The 17,133-nt window shown below is 39.3% G+C and overlaps 1 protein-coding gene across 1 annotated transcript; it reads left to right on the top strand.

Annotated features, from left to right (window-relative positions):
* The first annotated feature begins 8,955 nt into the window (after positions 1 to 8,955).
* Positions 8,956 to 16,578, top strand: Cxcl13 (C-X-C motif chemokine ligand 13). Its single transcript, XM_070012361.1, has 4 exons — positions 8,956 to 9,060; positions 10,599 to 10,731; positions 14,953 to 15,033; positions 15,599 to 16,578. The coding sequence occupies exons 1-4, from the start codon at positions 8,997 to 8,999 to the stop codon at positions 15,651 to 15,653; spliced, it is 333 nt and encodes a 110-aa protein (XP_069868462.1). The 5' UTR covers positions 8,956 to 8,996; the 3' UTR covers positions 15,654 to 16,578.
* The last annotated feature ends 555 nt before the right edge of the window (positions 16,579 to 17,133 follow it).

The raw sequence follows: 17,133 nt of genomic DNA, 5'->3' as shown, positions 1-17,133 counted from the left end.
TGTATAACAGACAATGTCTATTGAAAGCAGCTCGGTCAAGTTGAACATGATGGCTAAAGGCGCCAGCGTTTACATCTGTCCAAATCATCCAACAGCACTCATGAGGTATGCACATTTTGGTATCTCAATTATATCTCAGCTGTTAAAGGATATTGAAAAAACACACTGTTCAGAATTGCAGTACATTTGTAACAAAAACAAACCTTCCACAGGTATCTTCTGTGAAAAGTCATCAACACTGGGTGAACTGTCTCAAAAAGAAATAGCCTTAAAAATAAATAATAAATAATAAAAAAGAAATAGCCCTTACCAGAGGACTGTGATCATAAACTCAGTAACCATCAAGGTGTCTGCTGACACTAGGTGACATTTTCATTCACATCAGGACTTCAACTCTCAAACTAGACCAAAGTTGATGTTTCATGGGCAACTTTGAAGATGCTTTTGTAACCTTTTCATAAAGGTTATTTTTTTATAACTGTGATTTCATTGGTTGGGTCAAGGATCAATACACAGACATTTCACTTTGTACACAATTCTGAGTACCCATACCAAAAGTCAAAAGCCATGAACTGTTTGGGAAAGTATTCCAGTGACATTCCAGCTTCAAACCCAGAAGCAAATTTTCCTTAAGAGGAAACCAAGTACCCATATTCCAAATGCGGGTCCCCTGTTACGTCACGTCCACCGTCACTACGTCACAGCATGTGCAGGACACAACCCACGTTCTCCATTGTTCATGGCAAGCAACAATTAGCAAAAGTGACTACCATGAGCAGAGGAGTGACATACCACACAGAGTTCTGACAGAGAAGATCAAGGAGTGGTTTTCTTCAGGAAAACAGTTCTACCAGAAAACAACACGGGACTAGCATTTCAAATATTCAAGCCATAAAGTGCACAATGGCGACTCCAAAATTGCCATTTACTATGCTTTGTATTGCAGGATAGAAAACTAACACACACACACACACACACACACACACACACACACACACACACACACACACACACACACACACACACACACACACCTATGGAATGTTACCATAGGCCGGCACTGAAGACAGCCCAGGCTTCCCATAATACAATAGCCCACTGTTTTCTGGTTGTACCAAAAAATGATTTCACTTCTTTAAAAAAAGTCATTTACACTTAAAAAACGGGATGAGGTGGGATTCCCTCCTTTGTAAAAAATGTTTCTTGAGCTACTAAAAAAAACTTTCATTTACAAAATAGTTGATAGAAATATTTGTCTGGATTGTACAAGATGGGAGACAGCCTGGAAGAGTCAAATCTTTATATATATATATATATATATATATATATATATATATATATGTGTGTGTGTGTGTGTGTGTGTGTGTGTGTGTGTGTGTGTGTGTGTGTGTTTATTGTGACAATACCATACAGAGGGGTTACAGTTACATGAGCAAGGTAATGACTACATTTTATATCAAGCTTGTTGCCTCCTCCTTTGTTTTTCCCCTATCATCCCTGCCCTCCCATTTCCCCCTCTACACTCCTCCCCACCCCTCGCCAAAGTTGTAAGTTCGTTTTTTGACACAGCATCTTGAACATCTCAAAGTTGCAATGGGTCCACCTGTATCCCTATTTAAACAATTTGTTTTTTCCCCTCCCCTCCACAAATTATACCAACATCCAATACAGTGAAAACAGGGGTTATACCAAGGGGGAGGGACATACAAAACAACAAAGAAATCACCTTATAAATATGTTAGAAACAATAGCAAGAAAGAAAAAACATTTGAGTCCTTATCTTAGGGTTCACTTTACCTAACATCATCTTATCTGAACTTTTCTGCTTGTCTCAGACATATACTAGTTATTGCAAATAAGGGAACTATGGGACCTATGTTTCTTTGGGCCTGGCTTACTTCACATAACATAATTTTTTTTGCAAGCCTTTCCATTTCCTAACAAATGGGGCAATGTCATTCTTTCTGATGGAGGCATAGAATTCTATTGTGTATATATACCACATTTTCTTGATCCATTCATCTACTGAGGGGCATCTGGGTTGGTTCCATATCTTAGCTATGGTAAATAAAGCCGCAATAAACATAGTTGTGATGGTAGCTTTAGTGTGATCTTGTTTGTGAACATTTGGGTAAATGCCCAAAAGTGGGATTGCTGGATCATAGGGGAGCTCTATGTGGAGTCTTTTGAGGAACCTCCATACTACTTTCCAAAGTGGTTGAGCAAGTTTACACTCCCACCAACAATGCAGTAGGGTTCCCTTCTGTCCACATCCCCTCCAGCATCCGTTGTTATTAGAATTCTTGATTACAGCCATTCTAACTGGGGTGAGGTGGTATCTCAATGTTGTTTTGATTTGCATTTCTTTAAGGCTAGGGAGGTTGAGCATTCCTTCATGTGTCCATTGGCCATCCTTCTTTCCTCTTCAGAGAAGTTTCTCTGTAAGTCTTTAGCCCACTTATTTATTGGGCAGTTGTTTCTTTGAGGATTTGTTATTGGGGGATTAAATTTTTTGAGTTCTAAGTATATTTTAGATATGAGACCATTGTTGGTTATATGGCTAGTGAAGATCTCCCAATCTGTGGGCTTTATATTGATCTTGCTAGCTATGTCTTTTGCCATGCAGAAGCTCTGCAACTTCATGCAATCTCATTTGTCCAACTTTTCTTTGATTTGTTGTGTTTCTGGGTCTCTATTAAGAAAATTTTGGCCTGTGCCCAGGAGACCTAGGGTTTCTCCTATTCTGTCCTGTAATGTAGGATATAAAATTAACCCTCAAAAATCAGAGTATAAAATTAACCCTCAAACTTCAATGGCTTTTCTGTATGCCAACAGTGAGAAAAGCGTGGATGAAATCAGGAAAGCAACTCCATTCGTAATAGCCCCACAAAAAAATAAAATACCTAGGAATTAACCAAAGAAGTGAAGGGCCTCTATGATGAAAACTTTGAAAACCTGAAAAAGGAACTTATAAAGTGGTAAACGTGTTCCTGGATTGGAAGGATAAACATCGTGAAAATGGCAATACTTCCCAAAGCTATCTACAAATTCAATGTGATACCTATCAAAATTCCAACCTCATTCTTCAAGGAAATAGAAGAGGCAATTCAACAATTCATATGGAACAATAAAAGACCCTGAATAGCAAAAAACAATCCTCAACAGAAAGAACAGTGCTGGAGGAATATCAATTCCAAATTTCAAACTCTACTTCAAAGCAATAGTAATCAAAACAGCTTGGTACTGGCACAAGAACAGACCTCAGGACTAATGGAATAGAATTGAAAACCCAGAAATGAACCTACAGACCTATAGCCATCTAATCTTCAATAAGGGAGCTAAAAAAAATAGAATGGAAGAAAGACAGCCTCTTCAGTAAATGGTGCTGGCAAAATTGGTTAACTACTTGTAGAAAACTAAAGCTAGATCCTTATATATCACCCTGCACCAGAATCAACTCCAAATGGATCAAAGACCTCAGAGTCAAAGCAGACACCCTGAAAAGAACAACAGGCAAATCTTCTTTACTTTCCTGGCTGTGTCCCCTTTGCTCTCCTTTGTCCTTTCCTTTGCACTTTCTTGTCAGAAGATTTATCCTTGCCTGCGGCTTTGGGTTTGGGTTCCACCTTGGCCGGAGCAGGCTTGGCCGACAGCCAGGCCCACCTCCACTTGGGCTCTTCCTTTGCCACCCCTTCTCTTTGGCCGAGTGGACCTTCCTCGTGGGCATCGTCCTTCTTAGACCTATGCCACTGGGGCCACCACTGCAGGTTATTTTTTTAAATCTAACATGTATTGAGTGTCTGGTATTTACCTAAACACTGAGTAAGGCATTTTCCAAGTACAGCAGTGTATGCTACACGATTCTCTGTGATGCTGTCACAGATGCTAGTGCCACGGTCTGTCACAAGAGGAACTGTAGCATGGCAAAGTAGACAGGATACAAAGCAGACATTGCCACATTTTGCTGCCACAGTGAAAGCTGTGTAGATGAAAAGCTATGTCAGATTGCAGTGGGTAAAATATTCATTCACTGAATAGGGTCAGTTTCTGTTTTCTACCTGAGTTAAGTGAGAAAAGAAGTTCTCGATTTCCTCACAGGAAGGGTAAATGGAGTTAGTCATATTTTCTCACCCTTAACTCTGGAGATGGGCCTACACTTCCTGAGAGCTGGGCTTGAGCTCATTCAGCCTCGTTGTGTAACCTTGGGTCATGTATACTCATGCTATCTTAGGTGGCCCGGCCTGTCACCTTGAGCTTAGGTGCTCATGCATGGCATGGTATGGCCATCCTGAGCCACAGTGACCCCCTTTGTCTAGTTGGACTATAAAACAAGCACCATTACTAGACAGAGGCAAGAGAGGCACTGATGGGCAGAACGTGAGCCTGTGAATGGTGTGCTGTTGGCTGCTACTGAGTGTATAAATATAATGGTGACTATTACTTCCACCATGCCTCAAAACTTTCTTTGGCCTGCTTGAATCTGAGAAGAACCTGAGAACTTGCTTTACATACCAGGACATTGTCTATTACTGTATTACAATCTACTTTTAAAGTATAGGATTTTTTCTTTTTTTGGTATATATTTTTATTGTAAAAATGCTGTACAGAGAGGTTACAGTTACATGAGTAAGGTAATGAGTACATTGCCTATCGAGCATTGTTCCCTCCTCCTTTTTTTAAATAAGTTTTTTATTGTGAAAATACTGTGCAGAAGGGTTTCAGTTACATGAGCAAGGTAATGGTACATTTCTTATCCAGCATTGTTGCCTCCTCCTTTGTTTTTCCCCTACCATTCCTTCCCTTCCACCTCAACTACACCCCTTCACCCTCCAACTCCATCCCCATCCTCCTATCTCCTACCCCATACCCCCACCTAAATCGTAAAGTTCGTTTTTTGACATAGCATCTTGTATATCTCATTGTTGCAATGGGTCATTCTGTATCCCTAATTAAATATCTTTAAATCTCTTCAAAATTCTAGTATTAGCTGTCTGTTCCAGTGTGACAACCTAGATGATCATATACTTTGGCCAGTTACGGTAGCGTACTCTTTCAATGACATCTTATATTTTTAATGTGTTGAGAGAGCATGTTTCTCGTTCTTGTCATTGCTGTATATAGGTGTTGGGGAACACATTGGCCCTGTTCACTTTAACCACAGTATCTATGCATCACATTCTAAGAAGACAACATGTCCATGTATCTGGAGATAGTTTGAACATGCACATAGACGATACAGTAAAGCCATGTCACGCACACCATGTAGCTCACATTGTATGAGGCCCATGCTGCTTACAGTTTAGGTGCTCTCAAGTCACCTTGGAGTTTTGTTAAAAGGCAGGACATAAGATTCTGTCATTTAAACCAGCTCTCAGGTAAAACTCATGATGCCAGATAGTGGACCCCACTGTGAGCTCCTCAAACTGTGGGATTAGACCTCACACTCTGGTCTACTGCTCAGTAAAAGATACTAAAGAACCAGCTTTTTTTTTTTTTAATTTGAGAACATACTGTACAGAGGGGTTACAATTACATGGGCAGGATAATGCATACATTTCTTACCAAGCATTGCAGCCTCCTCCTTTGTTTACCCTTCACCTCCCTTCCCAGCCTCCCCCCTCCCCCCCACCCAATCATACCCCCCTCCCCCCCCCACACCGACATTGTAAAGCTGGTTTTGACATGACATTTTGTACTTCTCATTGTTGCAACAGGTCCACCTGAATCCTTAAACGACTTGTTTGTCCCCATCTCCTCCACATGTTATACTGACATCAAATATAGTGAAAGTGGGGGTTACACTGTGGGGGAGGGACATACAAAGCAACAAAGAAATAATCTTATAAATGCGTTAGAAACACATGCATGAAAGAAATGAAAACATTAAAATACATATTTAAGGGTTCATTTTCCTAACATCACATTATCTGACCTTTTCCGCTTGACTCATACCTATACTAGATAAAGAACCAGCTTTTAATAAACTGAAAAGAAAAATCAATTTTGATTCAAAACTTGAGAGGGAGGGAAAAACTTTCCCTTTGTTATAAATTAAATTCATCTGTTTTGATGTTTCTGAACAAAGTTGTCTGTAAAAGCTATTTTTAAAGTAAAATGATTCTGAACACTTAAAATCATGTTGTTGGTGGTAGTGGTAGTGGCAGTGGTGTTTCTTTTTGTTTGGGGTTTTTTGTCCTTTTTAGGGGGACAAAAGAAGGGGTGCAGAAATGGAGAGAAAGTGAACAAATGCAGTCATGGTATTCCGTATACACAATGTGGGAAATGAACTATGCAACTTGGGAGCAAGGATAGAAGGAGAAAACTGGGGAAAAGTGAAGGAAAGGGTGACATTGTCCAGAAAGAATTGTACTCATTACCTGACTTATGAAATGGTAACCCCTATGTACAATACCTTAATAATAACCATAACATATTTTTTAAAAAGTAAAATGATTTCTTGGGTATTGGTAGCCCATGCCTATAATCCTAACTACTTGGGAAGCTGAGCTTGGGAGGATCATGGTTTGAGACCAACCCAGGCCAAAAAGTCTGCAAGACTCCATCTTGGTGGAAGGGAAACTGGACACGGTAGCATGTGCCTGTCATTCTTGCAATGACAGGAAGCCTACAAGAGACTGATCTTAGCCCAAGTGCTTGTTCAGGTGAAAAGTGAGTATGAGGAAGTGATAAACCTCCTGCCTGAGAAGCTCAAGGCCCTGAGTTCAAAATCCCTAATACTGCCAATTTTTTTAATGTTCCATTTAGTCCTAAATCCATTGTTTCAAACATGTTTTTCTTCCTGGCTTTTAAGTTTTTTTTAATTTGTACCTCTAATGACATGTGTAATATTGGTCTTGAAACTGTTAGAATCATCTGGCTAGCCAAGAATTACCCAGCCTACCAGCCCTAACTCAGGAAAGGAAGGTGGACTATTTCTTTGGTCAGTATATGCTAAATACAAAACTCCAGACACTAATTAGCCTAAAATCACATTGCAGGATGGACCTGGAACTAGCTTCTTAACCTGGTTGAAAGATTTTAATAAAAGCCAATTTAGGAGATCTAGATTTCTTGAGAGTTCTGCCTTAAGTACCTTTATCCCTACACTCTTTAGTTGCTGTCCACATTGCTCAATTTTGCTCTGACAGGGAGATGAAGGATCTGAACATTCCTGTTTATTGTGAGGCCCTGGAATAGTCTTTTTCTGGAGTTCTGAGCTGTGTGGTCATAGACTGTCCATTTAAGGACTTGACTAGCCCAATTCTGCCTCTACCTCTCATTTCCTGTATCAGGAATTATTCTGAATTCTCTGCATTTACTCACAAATCCATCTCAGCCTCTGTTTCACACAAAACCCACTCACACACCCTGGCTTCCAATGTCTGGAGTGCCATCCTACAAAAAGAGCATTTAAAATTGTCTCCTTTGGCAATGAAGGAGTTGAAGGACAAAATGACTGAACAACCAGAGAGGCAGCTTTCCAATAACTAGAGCTACCAGATCTTCGAATGTTGGCTGCCCCAAGATTGTTTTCTGTAGCTGCACTCATTCAGGCCAACTCAGGACTGTTAAATTTGTAAAGGTTGTATGGCATTGCACCCTAAGCCTCATACATACCAGAGCACCAAGGATACTGGCTTCATTAGTCAATTAGGATTGTAGATGTTCAGATTGTTCAGGGAGTCACATCAAAATCCTAAACTTCCTGATTTTTTTTCAGGGGTTCTATTTGTCTGGCATGAGAGATCCAAATTTATCCATTGCCACAGTGCTCATTGGTATGGTAGACCAGTTATATGTATGCATATAATTTTTTAAAAATCAAACAGCCCTTAGGAAATGTTAAGGCTGCGTGCTGATAGGAACTATTTGGAGGGACAAAAACCCAACTTTCCATGTATAGCATCTACAGATTAAACATTCTGGAAATAAAGTTCAACATCCAATGAAGTTCTAATGAGCTCTCAGGCTTAGTAATTTGCAACTACAGCCAGAAAGATGCTCTTCCTCAAAATTGTTGCTTTAAGTGACACAAGTGCATCAGGCACACATACTGCCCCCTTACAAAATTTTTCTGATGGGAAGATTAATTATATAATTATTAAAGAGATAGGAAGGGTTTGGTAGAAAAGACTGTAGCAAATCAGCAAAAGGAGTTTTCAATAAGAAGACATTTAGGTCTGGTGTCTGAAATTCTAGCTACTTAGGAGATTGAAGTCTGACTATCTGGTTCAAAACCAGCTGGGATAGGAAAGTCCATGAGACTCTTACCTCTAATTAATCACCAAAAGCCAGAAGTGGAGGTGTGGAAGTAGAGTGCCAGCTTTGATGGAAAAATCTGAGAGCCAGTGCTCAGGCCCTGAGTTCAAGCCTCACTATTGTCACACACACACGTGTGTGCATCCGTGCACACACACACAGCCATTTATTAGATGTGCCAATATTTACCAAACACCTGCCAAGATCTACCCTCCTTCCAGGTGCTAGGGATATAATATAATAATGCCATGGAGCTTATATGTCAATACCTCAAGGGAAACGCGATTGATCCTTCACTGAGAGAAGCAATCAAAGCCACAATCACCAACAGTAATCCTAAAGAACATACTTCAGAGTCTCTAAATGAATCATTTTCTTCTCTCTCTCTCTCTCTCTCTCTCTCTCTCTCTCTCTCTCTCTCTCTCTCTCTCTCTCTCTCTCTCTCTCTCTCTCTCTCTCTCTCTCTCTCTCTCTCCATCCTCCTCTGCACCATCCCTGACATTTTTGATCTACATTATCAAGAAATAATTTATTATGCCAATAGCAATCTGAAACAAATTCATAAAGCTTGCAAGTCACATTTTTTTTCTTTAAAAGCTAACTCAGCAAATATTTGGGGGCTTTTACTAGAGACAGCAGTGGGAGGGGCCCTGATTAGTATAAATAAATAGAAGTCTCTGGTGCTTCAGACCCATCGTGTGGTCTCAGCTGAAGTCTGAACTCCACCTCCAGGCAGAATGAAGCTCTACACCACAGCTCTGCTTCTCCTGCTGCTGGTGGGCAGCCTCTCTCCAGCGCACGGTGAGAACTTTCACTTCCACTTTTACTATCCTTGGACACAATGCTCTTCTGCCACTTCCATTTTCTTTTCAATTAAAATTTGGGGGACAATAGGGGAAGAACGGCTCAGTTGCTTCTAAATTTCTGAAAATGAGATGCTTAGGGATTTAACTCTTAGTGGAAGCTTTTATATGGTTTTTATCTATAGATGGGGTGCTGAAAATCCAATGTTCAAGTGACTTAGGTTTGGCTTATATATTCCTGGCCTTTGTCAGATCAGCTTCTGCAATAAGAATTCTTGACATGTATACATGGATCTCTTCTTTAGTGTTGCTTTTTCAGTGCTATTCTATCTCACCAGACCCTTGGTGATGCTTAGAGGTTACTGACATCAATCGATTTTCTGATGGACCATTCCAAATACAATTCCATATAGCTAGACCTGAAGTCATATGGGCCCCAGGGGCAAGGTATACCCATTCTACAAAGAAGCAGGCTTCCAAGTCTAAGCCAGCCACTTTGTGTGAATACCTGCTAAAAGTTGTATGTTTCTATATGGCTGAAGGGATAGAGACATGTAAAGAAAGAAACACTGCTCAGATTTCTGAGACACATTTTTATTCTTAAAATGGAGATGATGCCCCATTTTTACATGCCATTTTCACTCTTTAATACCATCATGTCTCTCCTCCTCCACAACGCTTTCCCATTGCTCCTGGGAAAGTCAGTTGTTAGGAAATCCTCTGTACCCAGGATGCAGTAGAGAGTTTGGGGAAACCACCAACCTCTGTGGCATTTTAGTTTTTATCCATGCCTCCAAATTGGGAATACCTTGCAAGTTTATTGATGTATTGATTTCATACATTGATTGATATATACATGGCATGTAAGTGTTGTGCTGAAGAGAATGATTAATGCCATTCAACAGATACTGAGAGTCATTAAAATGAGTGAGATAAGTTCCTTATTTTACAAAAACAATATCTATAAGTAACTTGTATGTATGGTTGGATGAGAAGAGTCTTGAGTGTTTATTATTGGCTTTTGTTTATTAATAATTTGTATCTGAGATGGAAAACAAACATCAAACCAAAAAGCAAATCTTTTGTGTATTTTCTCAGAGACAAGGCAGGTCAGGAAGGAGGATAGGAGAAACACCATTATGATGTGATGTTGTTGCCACAATGTTGTTATTGCTTCTACAATTATATAACCAGATTTTATCCTCTAGTTTTTGGTGTTCAGAGGGGGGGAATCAGTTGATTTTGTATTGTGTTCATTACAACTAAGCTGTATGTCCCTGAAGTGACAGTTCTCAAATTTCTGAAATGGGCAATCACCTGATGACCAATGTATTCCCATCATAAATTCTAAAAAAAAAACTAAACTTATTAAGGCTTTGCTAAAACATTTGAAAATACAAAAGCCAAGACAACAGAAATACGTCAACTAAAAGCAAATGTGAAATTTTTTAATATATGCCATGAAAGATTGGTAATTAACTTCTAGATGTAAATTATCTACCAAATAGGATTAAAATAATGGTTTCATGTTTGCAGGCATTCTGGAAGCCATGTACACAAATTTGAAGTGTAAATGTGCTAAAGACACCGCAAGATCAGTCTCCTTTCACCTCATTAAGAAAATTCAAATTTTTCCTCCTGGGAATGGTTGTCCAAACACAGAAATCCTGTAAGTTGCATAAAAGAAAAAATAATTCCTTTCTCTCACGGATTATCAGAACAAATGATCCCATACAGTATGGTTACAAGAAGTTCAAAGGTTTACTAGAATATGGCTAAAATTCTGACACTAATCATGAATATTGATGGTATTTACTTACTTCACTGTGGACCTGAACTAAACTGCTTGCATTCATTTTCTTCCTTTGCCTTCTCCATTTGAGTAGTTATCACTCCCTTATGGATGGGAAGGATAATTCACTGTCTGCAGCAGGGATAGAGCCAGGATTCTACTACACCCTCTTGTTCACAATGCTTCAATATACAAAGTAGACATCTTTCTTGGGGCATCCCAACTTTGTTCCCATTAGTAGCTCTCCACATCGTCTTCTTTTTCCTTTTCTTTTGTTTTTAAGAGCTGGGAATTAAACCCAGTATCTCATACATGTTAGGCAAGCATTCTACCACTGAGCCATAACTCAGCCCTCCCATGAAATTCTTTAGGTCTTAAGATATTTGTACACAACTACTTTTCATTGTCTCATTTAAATACCAGGGCTTTGTACCTTGGACCAGTTGTATCCAACTCATGTACAGAAATATATGGAAAGTGCCTTTGGATGGGACTAGACATGGTAGTAGCCACCAATAATCTCAGCTACTCAGGAAGGAGAGATTGCAAAACTGCAGTGAGAGGCCAGGTGGGGACAAAAGTATGTGCCTTTCTGGAGAACAAATTACTAGCAAAAGGAATTTCTAAAGTGTGGCTCAAGTGATAGCGCATTTGCCTAGCAAGTGTGAGGCCCTGAGTTCAATTCCCAGTGCCACCAAAAATGTATATAGAAATTTTTTATGTAAAATAGTATTAGATTTTCAGAAATGTCTTCACCATTAAAAGTTCTGTCATGGCCCTCAAGCTCAGAGATGTAAGGTGTACCCTGTTGTATTTGATAGCATTCTTGGTCAGATAAAAATGTATAATTCTAATATATATATATATATATTTCTTTATGATAGCATTTCAAGTCTTATGATTTCAAATTTCAGTGATTGCACTCAAATCTCTCACCTTACAAGCCAGCCATTTTTGAGGAATCAAGATCTTAATATCTATTGTTTGAAATAAGAGAAGTTTGACAGCATTACTTTTTTTTGTCTTTTTTTTATTGTGAAAATACTGTACAGAGGGGTTACAATTACATGGGCAAGATAGTGAGTACATTTCTTATCAAGCATTGTAGCCTCCTCCTTTGTTTACCCTTCCCAGCCCTTCCCAGCCTCCCCCCCAACCCCTCCCCTGCCTCCCCACCCAATCCTCCCCCCCACCACCAAAGTTGTAAAGTTCGTTTCTGACATGACAACTTGTACTTCTCATTGTTGCAATGGGTCCGCCTGTATCCTTATTTAAACAACTTGTTTTTCCCCTTCCCCTCCATAAATTGTACTGACATCAAATACAGTGAAAGCAGGGGTTATACTGTGGGGGAGGGGACAGCATTACTTCTTATCAAATTCTACATTTCTGAATTTTAAGCACACATAAAAATAACTACAAATAATTATGAGAAACTTGTATCAGTCATGAGTGAAAGAACCAAATCATTAAATATTTGGATTTCCATCATGAACACAAAACCCAAACTAGAAGCTGATGCTCAAGAATTTACCCATTCTAGGGCTGGGAAGGTGGCTCAGTGGTAGAGTGCTTGCCTTGTATGCCTGAGGCCCGGGATTTGATTCCTCAACACCACATAAACAGAAAAAGCTGGAAGTGGCACTGTGGCTCAAGTGGTAGAGCACTAGCCTTAAACTGAAGAGCTGAGGGACAGCGCCCAGACCCAGAGTTCAGGCCCCACGACCAAAAACAAAAAACAAAAAAAAAAAAAAAACAGAAAAGAATTTACCCATTCTAGGATATCTGAATTTACTAAGACTTACCAACAAAAGTAAAATGTCATAACTTGATGGATCGATCTTTGTTGTCTGTCTCCCAGTAGCTAAGATAACTGACACATTAAGAAATTGTTTGCTTAAGGTTACACCAGTGGAATAGTCTCCTCATTTTCTATCTCCTGGGGAACCTTTTCTGCTGTAGGTAAAGCCCTTAACAAGACCTCTGGTACTTAGTAACACTTTGGGTTATACTCTTGGGTTATACTCAGTCAAAAGTGTGAATTCTATGGAGAGAGGCAAATACAGTTGTTATATTCAATGTACAGAGTTGAAATGGAGCCATGTAACTTAATGATATAGATGGGATTGGGGAAGATAGGGGAGAATGGTGGAAGGGTTGACATTGATCACGATACATTGTCCTTGTAACCTAACTTGTTAAATTAAAACCATTTTTGTCCAACTACTTAAAGATTAAAAAGCAAAGTTAAAGGCATTACACTTTTTAGAAGTATAAATTTTATTTTTCCCTCTGAATCATTTGGTTTTATTTTTAATATATATTTTTATTGTAAAGATACTGTACAGAGGGGTTACAGTTACATGAACAAGGTAATGAGTCCATTTTCTATTGAGCATTGTTACCTCCTCCTTTGTTTTACTCCTACCATCCCTTCCCTCCCCACTCCCCAACTCTTCCTTCACCCCACCCTACCCATTCATTTTCAACATAGTGTCTTGTACATCTCGTTGTTACAATGGGTAATCCTGTATCCTTATTTCAGCATTTTGTTATTTCCCCTCCTCTCCCCAAATTAGAAAATGTATATACAAGATGCAGGGCACCGGAATCAAATATAGTGGAAACAGGGGTTATACCATGGGGGAAGAAAAGAAACCAAAAAAAAAAAAACTCACATAGTCCATTATAAATACATTAAAAACAACAGCAAGAAAGATAAAACCAAAAAATGTGAATTTTAGAGTCACATAAGGTTCACTTAGTTATGGTCTATCCTGTATTTGTTGTGCAATCGTGGACACTTTGTCTTCTCTAAGCCTCAAGTTCAGTATCCAAAAGTGAGCAAGTAACAGCTGTCCTAGCACAAGGGTATTGTGAGATGAACTGAGATAATCCATGTTTAGCAGCTGAACACAGCGTGTGGCACTCCGTGAGAATAACATTTGACAAACCTTAGCCTTTGGTATCACCGCAGCTTTTGTTAGCATTGAATGTCTTAGAGCAAGCAAAGCTGTGCCTCCAAGACATCATGTCAGTAACCTCTTCCCCACATATTTTTTTTCTTTTAAAAATTATCTTTTTTTAAGTAGTTGCACAGAGGAGTTGCCATTCAACGAAGCAGTTGATGAGTACAATACATCATGATTAATGTCACCCCTTTCAACATTCTCAACCAGTCCTCCCAACCCCAACCCTTCCTTCCATTTTCCTCATTTGGAAGGAGATGCATTGAATTTTGTGACAGCATAAAAATCCCTCCTTCCTCTCTTTATGTGTCTATCACGCTCCGCTTGACCCTCTCCACTTTCATGATACTAATTTTGTTGGACCATGAGTTAACCCTTCTAAGGAATTGCATCATTCATGTTCTCTCCTGAATCTACCTTATTTCAGCTAGTATGCATATTTGAGTTCCATGCCAAAGCGTTTATGTTTCTATTTATGTTTTCCGGGCAAAATGTCCGTAACGGGGTGTTTTCAATAGTCTTTTTTTTTTCTCCCAAGCTCAATGAACAAGCCTATCTTAAATATTTTGTAATAGAACTTTAGAAGTGGCCAAGCTTGGAGGCAGCTTCTTCAACTCTGTTAAGATCATCAGCAAAACCCTCCCCTGTGAGGCTGGCTCCATGCTGGCTTCCGTTCTTCCAGCTGTCACATATTGGGCCACAGATATCTGATTTCTTTTCCTCTAGCTTCATGCCACAAATTGCCGATTCCAGATCCTAAACCACCTTACTCCAATTTCACTACATGTAGGAAACCTTGTTTTCACATCCAACTCTTTGTTGTTGTTGTTGTTGTTGTTGTTGTTGTTTTCCCCGGTCATGGGGCTTGAACTCTGGGCCTGGGCGCTGTCCCTCAGCTCTTCAGCTCAAGGCTAGCACTCCACCACTTGAGCCACAGCGCCACTTCTGGCTTTTTCTGCTTATGTGGTGCTGAGGAATCAAACTCAGGGCCTCATGCATGCGAGGCAAGCGCTCTACCACTGAGCCACCTTCCCAGCCCCCACACCCAACTCTTTCTATTATTTTTTTGAAGTACCTAATTGACTAACACTGGGTTTTTTTCCCTTTAATTTTTGATTATTTTTCCCAGAGTCTGGACAAAGACGAAGTTAGTCATATGCCTGAGACCCGAAACTAATTGGGTGAAGAAACTGCTTAAACGTTTACACAGGTGAGTCCAAGGTAACCAGGGCTTTCCCATCCCACCTGTACTAAAGGAGTACCCCTTTCTGGATAGTCAGCCTGGGACCATTTTCAATCTTTGAAAAGTTCCTCAGACCAAGTCCTGTAGTTAGCTCTTTCTTGGTTTTTGTTGTTGTTGTTGTTTTTCTTTTTTTCTTTTTCAATTTTTTCTCCCCTACTGGTTGTGGGGCTTGAACTCTGGGCCTGAGTTCTTCAGCTCAAGGCAAGCACTCTACCACTGAAGCCACAGCACCACTTCCGGTTTTCTGGTAGTTAATTGGATATAAGAGTCTCATGATCTTTCCTTGGCCAGGCTGGCTTTGAGCAGCCATCCTCAGAGTAGCCTCCTGAGTAGCTAGGATTACAGGTATGAGGCACCAGCTCCGGGCTTAGTTTGCTATTTCTACATATCAGATGGAGTAAGACTGACTCCTGCCAGAAGTTCAGTAAACTAAACTAAAAGCCAATATGCAGAATATCCCTTACCTTGGGGAAAGCTTTAGTTTGTGAATGTTTTCTAAGCATGACTTTTGGTATTGTTTTTAATTTTACAGCCAACTTATACCTTCAACTCTATCAACTCCAATGAGTACGAAAAAGGCAGACTGATGCCAGTATTTTAAGAACGACTGCAATTTCCCTTCATCCCTGATCTGGATTTTACTTTTATTCTTGATTGAATCTTTTCCAAGGAAAATAATTTGCTGTACAAACATGAGATTGTATGTAAAGATATTCCTGTAAAAGCTAATGGGTTTATATGTAAAGATAATCCTGTAGAAGCTAATGGGGCAAATTCAAGCTCTTTCTGCTATGGAACCTGTCATACTTGATCATCATTCATCAGAGTGAGGAAGATTCCTCTGAGCATAGATTTTTAGACTTTTGATAATATATCAGCTTTTAAATGGTAATCTGTCCTAGAAAATATGATAATGAGAACTTAAATCCAACGTCTGAGTATTTAGCTTGAGTTAAGAAGAATATCTCAGGAGGCAGAGATCTGAGGATCATGGTTCAAAGCCAGCCTAGATAGGAAAGTCTGTGAAACTCTTATTTCCAATTAACCACTAAAAAGAAATGGAACTGTGACCCAAGTGGTAGACCATTATCCTTGAGCAAAAAAAGCTCAGGGACAAGGCCCAGTCTCTAAGTTCAAGCCCCATAATTGGCATTAACAACAACCGAAAAAAAAAAAAAAAAAAAAACATTGTGTGCTCTAGCCTGAGAAAGTGTAAAAAACTCCACATAGCAGATGTCTTTTACTTATAAACCATTTTTAAACAGTTCCTTTATAAGATTTATTGTCTCAGATTAAACCTAATAACATTGAAAGATTCCTAGAATTAAATTTCTGGAATATTTAGGAAAAGTGTTTGAAGGGTGGTTCACAGATGTATCCTTTCACATGATGACCTTCATGAACTTGTTTAAATTTGCTTTTTCTTAATTTTTGCACAGACAACTTCTTTCATGGTATCAAATTCTTGAATGCTTCCTTTCAATCAAGCCATCCAATAAACTTGAGCAAATACTTTCGTGACGCGTAATTCATTCTTAACATTTAGCAAGTTGAGACATCCTTTATAAACAAAAGGAAAGGTCTCCTATTATTTTTCGGTTGTTGAAAACAGTGCTTTACTGATTATCTGAGTCATGCCAACAATGAGTGCAGTTATTTGGTGAGAGATGCTTAGCTGTGGGTCTCTTTCTCCTGACATACGAATGGTGCTTTCCTCCGGAGGGTGCGCTCTGTTACATTCCATAGTCTCCTCAAGTCTCCAATGGTTTACTTGAGGAAGTAAAACAAGATCAGCAGAAGATGACATTTCAACTCCTTTCCTTTCCACCACAGTACTGAGCTTGGTCTGTACTTCTCAAACTTCCTTAACTTCCCAAACCTCCCTTGCTGGGAGCTTGTTCCCAGCAAGCTCAGAACCTAAGCATTTCCTGGCTTCTACTTTTATCTTTCTCCTTTTATTTCTTGATTTATGTTTGATGATATAAATCTCTTAGGAAATAAAAATCACCTATAAATACTATATTTTCTGTTGTCTATAACTCATCATTTTTATTACAACTATACAAA

Source organism: Dipodomys merriami, unplaced genomic scaffold, assembly GCF_024711535.1.
Source record: "Dipodomys merriami isolate MVZ:Mamm:240054 unplaced genomic scaffold, mDipMer1.0.p SCAF_9, whole genome shotgun sequence".
Classification (NCBI taxonomy): domain Eukaryota; kingdom Metazoa; phylum Chordata; class Mammalia; order Rodentia; family Heteromyidae; genus Dipodomys; species Dipodomys merriami.
This window is presented reverse-complemented; position numbering and strand designations above follow the sequence as displayed.

What these genes read in the sequence shown, in the direction of transcription:
- Cxcl13 (XM_070012361.1), top strand. Translation starts at nt 8,997, where the DNA reads ATGAAGCTCTACACCACAGCTCTGCTTCTCCTGCTGCTGGTGGGCAGC. An exon ending in CAGCCTCTCTCCAGCGCACG is followed by an intron (nt 9,061 to 10,598) that starts GTGAGAACTTTC and finishes TCATGTTTGCAG; the next exon opens with GCATTCTGGAAGCCATGTAC. An exon ending in TGTCCAAACACAGAAATCCT is followed by an intron (nt 10,732 to 14,952) that starts GTAAGTTGCATA and finishes TATTTTTCCCAG; the next exon opens with AGTCTGGACAAAGACGAAGT.